The sequence below is a fragment of the Nuphar pumila genome, chromosome 15, assembly GCF_984573655.1.
Source record: "Nuphar pumila chromosome 15, dmNupPumi1.hap1.1, whole genome shotgun sequence".
NCBI classification, from domain to species: Eukaryota; Viridiplantae; Streptophyta; class Magnoliopsida; order Nymphaeales; family Nymphaeaceae; genus Nuphar; species Nuphar pumila.
Genome location: NC_143263.1, coordinates 77737587 through 77746845, shown reverse-complemented (window position 1 = coordinate 77746845; position 9259 = coordinate 77737587). Strand labels below are relative to the sequence as shown.

The 9259-nt window shown below is 39.9% G+C and overlaps 2 protein-coding genes across 2 annotated transcripts; both read right to left on the bottom strand.

The window, feature by feature from the left end:
- Positions 1-271: 271 nt before the first annotated feature.
- On the bottom strand, positions 272-763 carry LOC149815680 (tropinone synthase-like). The gene has a single exon (XM_089990608.1). It carries the CDS (start codon positions 761-763, stop codon positions 272-274), a length of 492 nt encoding a protein of 163 aa, XP_089846734.1.
- Positions 764-2263: 1500 nt separating this feature from the next.
- Positions 2264-8954, bottom strand: LOC149815679 (xanthotoxin 5-hydroxylase CYP82C4-like). The gene is made up of 4 exons (XM_089990607.1): positions 8037-8954; positions 7057-7623; positions 4966-5024; positions 2264-2441 (listed from the first exon to the last, which is right to left on the bottom strand). Exons 1-4 carry the CDS (start codon positions 8952-8954, stop codon positions 2264-2266), a joined length of 1722 nt encoding a protein of 573 aa, XP_089846733.1.
- Positions 8955-9259: the final 305 nt, after the last annotated feature.

The following is a 9259-nucleotide window of genomic DNA, read 5'->3' as shown; positions in this document are numbered from 1 at the left end:
TGTGAAACTGTGTGATCTGATTTATGATCCAACAGGTTGAACTATCCAAAATAAAGTTATCCAACCCATTATGTGTTCAAGTTGTTTGCACAGCATAAATCAAACAACAAACATAAGTAACACAACCTCAATAAACACTTCAAACAAACGCTGGACTTGGTACAGTTGTTACATGACAGAGAAAACATGTTTTTTTCTTTTTTATTCCCTTTCAATCTTGGACAGTGCATCAAACAAGCCCTAAAGGTAGGGCATTCATCACCATAGAATCTCAATGATAAAGATGGGGCGAGAGACGAGGGTGCAACCGGACTTGAAGAGGAGTTACCTTGGGCATGGTCATGCCAAAGCCCTCGGTCATGTCTATCGGACAATCCTTGGGCGTGGACCACTCAAAGCTTTGAATTAAACGTGCCAATGTCAAGTGAGCTACTTGGGTAGCTAGTGATGAACCTGGGCACGACCGTCGGCCGGAACCAAATGGAATGAAGTCGAAGCTCTGGCCACCAAAACTGGTGTCCTTGTGGCTCGTCAAGAACCTCTCTGGTTTGAACTCTTCTGGTTCTGACCATATCACAGGGTCCCTGTGTATCTTCCATGCATTAATAAACAGGCTCGTGCCCACTGGTATGTCATATCCACCTATGTTGACTGGTTCAATTGACTCACGTGCGACTAGCAGTGGGCCCACTGGGTATAGGCGCATGGCCTCCTTGAGTATGGCTTGCAAGTATATCAGCTTCTTGATATCTGAGTCGTCCATTTGTCTTTCTCTGCCTACGTGGAAGTCCAACTCATCTTGGGCCTTGTACAACACATGGCGGTTGTTCAATAGAAGAGAAAGGGCCCACACTGAGGTATCTGACGTGGTGTCTTCCCCAGCCGCAATCAAGTTCTGCAGTAAATGAAAATCAAAATATCACATATATATATATATATATCGATGTAAATGTGGTCAATAATGGATAAACTGTAGCTTAGTAGCTCTCGTAATGCCATGGCCAACTGATGTTAAGCAATGTCTGCAAGTGCAACTTTCTCTTTTTCTGTAATATAGTTAATGGCAAAGAAGAGGGACAAATTTCAGAATTAAAGTTTGTTCAGGATGTTATGCTATCTGATGTTTTTGTCCGATCCTGTAGGGTGATTTACTGTTAGTTCTTTCATGGAATGAATAAGATTCTTTTATTATGTCAAGCTGAAGGCTTCCGATCAAATCCCACAAATACATGGATGCTGCCGTTCATTTATTATGGTTGGAGCACGTAAGGCTGGGTGGTCGTGTCTTCAACCTGGAATTTTATCGTAAGGCCCATCAGGTGACCCACCCGATTCTTGGTGAGGGCTTTCTTTGATCATGAGAAGAAAAAAAACTCTTTGATTAACAAGGAATGATAATTAAATTATAAACTCACCCAAGCGGTAGCCTTGATTAAGGTGTCGGTAGGTAGCACGTCAGACAGATGACCATCGTCCAATTGGCTGATAAGCACGTCAGACAGACGATGGAATCCTTTCTCTGCTAGTGCTCCGCCACCCAAGCGGTGGTGATCTCGTCCATCTTCTGTTGGACCCTCTTCATGGCCTTCAGACGGCCATCCACATCGAGGCGCTCCAGCCAAGGGAGCGCATCCGACACGGTAAAAACCCCAAGTAGATAGAATAACTCCTCTATCAACTTGAGGAACTCGCTTGCACCCTCATCTTTTACAGCATCGTCTCCGTCGAAGTACCGTTTTCCCATGACCATCCTCAGGATGATATTCATTGTGAAGAAAGGTGTTTTTTACAAAAATACTCCCCAATTTTTGTTGGCAACAACTGAGAGAAGAATCCGGATGAGTTCATTTTTGCAACAGGTGCAAAAGTGTCAGTAAAATCAATTCCTTTTTTTTTTGTATATCCTTTTGCCACTAATCTAGCTTTATACCTTTCTATAGTTCCATCACTATTATATTTAATCTTGTAGACTCATTTGCACCCCACTGTCATTTTCTCTTTTGGTAAATTTACCATGGTCCAAGTGTTATTCTTTAGCAATGCTTTCAATTCATCCTTCATAGCAGATTTCCATTTGTAATCTTGCATAGCTTCTTTGAAAGACGTGGGTTCTTGATGTTTATAAGTTTTAGCCAAAAAAGCAAGGTAAGTTTTAGACAGTCTTGTCAAATCAAACAGATTTTCTATAGAATGCTTTTTGGGCATCTGATCTAAGCAATAATAATAATAGTCTCTCAATCTGACTAGCAGTTTAGATACACGTTCATACCGTCTTACATTCTTGAATTTGCACATTAGATGGATCACCCTCACCGGGCTCAGCAACATCATTGGGACTGGAACTTGCACTTTCTTGAATATCTTCACATACCAATTCAGAATTGTGAGATATGGGAAAGACGATGTTGGGCTCTTGCTTATCTCTTTCTTTGTGATGTTGACTATCATAGAAAGGATCACTAAAGAATGGATCATTTTAAAAAAACTTGACATCTCGAGATATCTATAATCTCTTATTTATCGGATCAAAGCATTTAAAACCCTTTTTTGAGACTAAATATCCAACCAATATGCACTTAACTGCTCTACTTTCAAGTTTGTTCCTGAATTTTTCATGAATATGAACATAGCACTTACACCCAAACACTTTCAAATGCTTTATGGAAATCTCTTTCTTCCAAAGTAATTTCATGGGCATTTGATTGCTTAAACTGGAGCTAGGAATGTGATTAATAATGTAGCAAGCAACAGATATAGCATCAGACCAAAAAACAGAAGGAACATTCATATAAAACATGATGAACCGAGCAAGATTAAGTAAGTGACAATTTTTTTGCTCGGCAACCCCATTTTGTTGGGGGGTTCCAGCACAAGTGTTTTGGGGAATTATGCTTTTGTCACCTAAGAAGGATTTTAATTCTTCATTGACATATTCTCCCCCATTATCAGATCTAAAATGCTTAATCTTGGCATTATATTGCGTAACCACTATATTGTAAAACATTTTGAAGACTTTAGTCACTTCACTTTTTTGTTTAAGAAAGTAAACCCAAGTGACACGAGATTTATCTTCAATAAAGGTAACATAATATTTAAATTCAAACACAGACTGGACAGGTGCAGGTCCCCACATGTTAGAATGAACCAAGTCAAATAAAACATTGCTTCTAGTAGCTAACTTAGGGAAAGGTAACCGAGTAGCCTTGGAACACTTGCAAGCATCACAAGAGGTATTTTCAAAAGGTAAGTCAGGAATCAAAAGTTTTAGAACACTATGAGGAGCATGACCAAGATGAGAATGCCATACATTAAAGTTATTTGAGACATGCCCATGACTAAACAAGGCTTTTCCAAATGAGTTAAGATAATATAATTCACTTCGTTCGATGCCTCTACCAATCTCATTCTTTGTCGTCTGGTCCTGAAACACGATATCCTTAGAATAAAAAATGGCCAAACAGTTATGAGACCTAGTGATCTTACTAACAGACATAAGATTAACAGCCAAATTAGGAATGACCAAAACTTCAGAATCATCAGACTTATTGAGAAGTTTCAATTTTTTTGACCCTTTTGCCATTATGATAGACCCATCGGTTGTATACACAGGTTTTGCATGTGTATGCTGGTCGATAGGTATATCCTTGCTTAGCATATGATCGGAGGCCCCAGAATCAACAACCCACTCAATTTCAGAGGCATAAGAGACATAAGCACTAGTATTCTTACCTTTGTCGTCAGAGCATCCGGGGTTAATGGGAGTGGATGACACTAGATTTGTTTTACTCATTTGCTGAAAAAAATGAGCTAATTATTCTCTGGTGACAAAATTTGCAGCCTCACGATTTGATCCAGTATTTTTCCCTTGGTCTTTCTCATGAGTCGCTTTGCCAACAAGATCCCAACATTTTTCTTTTGTGTGACCAGTCTTTTTACAATAAGTACACTTAAATCTAGATCTGAATTTCTGACAATCATGATTAGAAAGAAAACCAGTATGGTTATCAGTAACCTTCTTATCGCTCACTTGAAGAGCCATTTATTCTGGATGCTCCTCTTTATGTTTTTGAGACGGTGGATTCATAACTTTTCTTCTAGTCTCCGCTCGCTGAATCATAGAACATACCATATTAAAAGATGGCAAGGGAGTAGTCATTAGAATTTGACTACGAAATTGTTCATAGTCGGGACCGAGGCCGGCCAGAACTTTAAAGACTTTGTCTTCTTCAAACCGTTTCTGATTAATCCCAACATCCCCGGATGGTGGCCTATATTGAAGAAGTTCATCCCACGTTCCTCTTAGCGTACCGATATACGCACTAAAAGGTTTGTTTTCTTGGGTGAATTTCGCAATTTCCATCTGCAACTCATACACTCGAGCAAGATTATACCTCTCGCCATATATTTCATTTACAGCGTCCCACACATCTTTTGCGGTATACATAAATAAAAAATTCTTTGCAATTTCGAGTTCCATGAAATTTAGAAGCCAACCCATAACTATGTCATTTTCTGATTCCCATTTCTCATAGGTGGGATCAGACACATCAGGTTTACTTATTTTACATGTGATATATCTCACTTTCGATTTTCCACTAAAAAAATGTTTCATTGATTTCGCCCAGCTAATATAGTTGTTTCCTGAGAACAGCGACGTGGTGATGCAAAGGAAATGGCCTGACTCCGAGTAGCCAGATTTGGGCTTGCCATTAAGATGCAGCGAAGCGGGTTCAAACGCTACACCCAAGAGTCGTGATGATTCTCCCATTGTATATGAAACACGGCTATGCCAAAAAACAACCAATAATGAAAAAAACACAACACTACTTGAACAGAGCCAAAAAAACCCGATCTTAGCAACACAAGCTCGTCAGACTATAGTGCCTATGTTCTGCTTTGATCATCTGATCCACTATCGGAACAATATATATCAGATCTAGGATGAGAATCAGCATATAGACTTACCACGATACCAAGGAGAGATAAAACACAGAAAACCTGACAGCCTTCTCACGTTCAGCAACCTTCACACGTTTATAGAGAAAGAAACGTCACAACAATAGTTTGAAAGAGGGATCAGCACACGGTAGCAACAGATGATCAGCAGAAGCTACCAGATTCGGAGCGCTGGAAGGCATCAAAAATCAACAAAAAAAGAATCAGCAGAAATGTCTGCTATCAGATCCAGACAATGAATGGCTCCACAATGACGTTCTGAAATAGCAGCAGGTCATCAACTTGCTCTGATACCATATATTAAACCATGAATACATAGAAGAGAATCACACAACGATGTAAGGTGGTTCGGTTGTTTGCCTACATCCACAACCAAAACTCTGCTCACTTTCCCTCTTTTTTATTATGTTCTTTAGAAGAGGAGAGGGGATACATAAATAACGATGGGCGACTATCCCTTTCCATATTAGGATAGTACCCATCCAAAAAACAAAATAAACAAGAGAAGAAATCCCTTCAACGAATTGCCAAACCTTCCAAAAAAAATTGTAACTGAAAAAGCTACAGATAACAGAGCTAACATCTTTAATTTATCTTATGTGGAAGTTTCTTTAAAAAAAAAATTATCTTATGTGGAAGTAAACAATATATAGTAAGTTTTGAGAGTCGGATTTGCTCTAAAATAATTAACTATCTTGTTTTCATATTATGAGACCTTATTTTGAATTAAAGTTCCTTAAAATCAATTTCAAATTGGTCAAAATTAGGGAATTTGCAAAGTTCAATACACTACAAGAAGACAATTGTTCCCTTCCAATTCTACTTTTCTACATCACCAACTCAAGTTTATTAGAGGGTACATATTGGTTGAGTGACTGCCAACTAATTGTCAATATGAGGTATCTTTGCATGGTGAGGCAATCATGATGATTTTTTGTTCATGACACGAACATGGGATTTGTATGGATGCACAAGTTCATTTTGATTGAATGCACAAAATGAATGATGGTATAAGTAGGTTTGTTTTTATTAAATGAAATAAATGATTGTATGAGCAAATTCGTTTTTGAACGAAGGAAAAGAACAATTGTATGAGCAAGTTTATTTTTTAATGGATGAAAACCGAGATTATCTAAGTGGGTTTATTTTTTAATAAATGAAATGAATGTATAGATATGCATGTTCATTTTAAATAAATGATTGGATGAGCAGGTTCAATTTCTAATGGATGAAATAAATATATGTATAAGCAAGTTCATTTTTTAAAGTATTCGGGGCAAAAATCTAATTCGAGATCTATATTTAAGACAAAAATCTATGTTTTTTTGACATTCATAATTGGATCCAACATGATACCAATTATAATATTAGTATAGCAAAAAATTGTTGCGTATTTGTTTTTATATAAGTTTTATATTGTTTGGGTTTTTGGATCCAATTTAAGATCCATATTTCAAGACAAAAATTCATGATTTTCGACAAACATTCATAATTGAACCCAATATGAAACAAATATAACATTGAAATAGAAAAAACCGGTTTTTTTTTTTTAACATAAGTTTTATATTGTTTTGGTATTTGGATCCAATTTGAGATCAATGTTCAGGGCAAAAATTTATGATTTTCTACCAACATTCATAGTTGGATTCAATATGATATAATTATGACAATGAAATATCAAAAAAATGATATTCACACAAGTTTTATATTGTTTTGGTATTTGGATCCAATACAAGATCTTTATCCTACTCTAAATACATAATAAATATATTAAAACATGGATATTGGTGTACATTTCAGGTTGTATGATCCAAAATAAAGTTATCCAACCCATTATCAACGTGTGTTCAAGTTGTTTGCACAACATAAATCAAGCAACAAACACAAGCAACGCAACCTCAGTAGACACTCTAAACAAACGTTGAACTTGGTACAGTTGTTACTTAACATACAGAGCATGTATTTTGTCTTTTTTATTCCCTTCCAATCCTGGACAAGGCATCAAACAAGCCATAAAGGTACAACATTCATCACCGTAAAGTCTCAATGATAAAGATGGGGCGAGAGACGAGGGTGCAACAGGACTTGAAGAGGAGTTACCTTGGGCATGGTCATGCCAAAGCCCTCGGTCATGTCTATCGGACAATCCTTGGGCGTGGACCACTCAAAGCTGTGAATTAAACGTGCCAATGTCAAGTGAGCTACTTGGGTAGCTAGTGATGAACCTGGGCACGACCGCCGGCCGGAACCAAATGGAATGAATTCGAAGCTCTGGCCACCAAAACTGGTGTCCTTGTGGCTCGTCAAGAACCTCTCTGGTTTGAACTCTTCTGGTTCTGACCATATCACTGGGTCCCTGTGTATCTTCCATGCATTAATAAACAGACTCGTGCCCACTGGTATGTCATATCCACCTATGTTGACTGGTTCAATTGACTCATGTGCGACTAGCAGTGGGCCCACTGGGTATAGGCGCATGGCCTCCTTGAGTATGGCTTGCAAGTATATCAGCTTCTTGATATCTGAGTCGTCCACTTGTCTTTCTCTGCCTACGTGGAAGTCCAACTCATCTTGGGCCTTGTTCAACACATGGCGGTTGTTCAATAGAAGAGAAAGGGCCCACACTGAGGTATCTGACGTGGTGTCTGCCCCAGTCGAAATCAAGTTCTGCAGTAAATGAAAATCAAAATATCACATAAATATATCGATGTAAATGTGGTCAATAATGGCTAAACTGTAGCTTAGTAGCTCTTTTTCTGTAATATAGTTAATGGCAAAGAAGAGCGACAGATTTCAGAATAAAAGTTTGTTCGGGATGTTATGCGATCTGATGTTTTTTGTAGGGTGATCTACTGTTAGTTCTTTCATGGAATGAATAAGATTCCTTTTCCTCCTGTGTCAAGCTGAAGGCTTCGGATCAAATCTCACTAATACATGGATGCTGCCGTTCATTTATTATGGTTGGAGCACGTAAGGCCCATCAGGTGACCCACCCGATTCTTGGTGAGTTCTTTCTTTGATCATGAGAAAGAAAAAAATTCTTTGATTAACAAGGAATGATAATTAAATTATAAACTCACCCAAGCCGTAGCCTTGATTAAGGTGTCGGTAGGTCGCACGTCAGACAGATGACCATCGTCCAGTTGACTGATAAGCACGTCAATGAAGTCTCCGCCACTCCTATCGACGATGGAATCCTTTCTCTGCCGGTGCTCCGCCACCCAAGCGGTGGCGATCTCGTCCATCTTCCGTTGGACCCTCTTCATGGCCTTCAGGCGGCCATCCACATCGAGGCGCTCCAGCCAAGGGAGCGCATCCGACACGGTAAAAACCCCAAGTAGATAGAATAACTCCTCTATCAACTTGAGGAACTCGCTTGCACCCTCATCTTTTCCAGCATCGTCTCCGTCGAAGTACCGTTTTCCCACGACCATCCTCAGGATGATATTCATTGTCATGACGCCCAACCAGCGCTTCATCTCCACTGGCTCGTTGTCCTTGCATCGTTCGTATAGGCCTCTCACAAGGCAGTCAACTTCCTCGAGCCGGATGTGCTTGAGCAACTCGAGCCGTCGGTTCGATAGCAGCTCGACGGTGGCAATCTTGCGGACTTCCCTCCAGTAAGGGCCGTAGGGAGCAAGGCCGAACATGGAGCTTTCGTAGCCGAGGAGCTTGCTACTGAGAAGTGGCGACCGACTGGCAAGGGCTCTATCGTTGGTGGCCAAGCACTCCTTGGCTAACTCCATGCTACTCACGACCATGGTGCGCTTTTGGCCAAACCGAAGAGCAAAAATGGGGCCGTATTGATCTGAGAGGGCAGCGAGGGTTCTGTGGAGAGGTGTGGTTTCCGCTAGTAGACGGAGGTGGCCAATAATGGGCCAAGCACCAGCTGGTTCTGGTGGCTCAGAAACTGCTTTTAATTCCTTCTTTGAACGTATATGGAAGAAGAAGAGAAGAGCAAGAGCTGCTACGCCCCCTATGACTTGGATGGTATCCATAGTGATGAAGCAGTCCGATTATGTGTGTATGTACGCGGAGGGCAGATGCTGCCCTATCATTTATAACCATCGGGATGCACAACGAGCCTACCTAGCTCTGGCTGGGCTAGGTTATTGCCTCCAGTAATTGGCAGCCGACACTTTTCTTTTGGCAACACCACCTTTGGCGAAACTATTCTTTCAATAACGCCACCGACAACAACAACACTTTTTTTTTAAAAGGATTTTTCAGTATCTTCCGTACTCATGGTAGCTGACACTTTTCTTTTGGCAACAACACCTTTGGCGACACTATTCTTTCAATA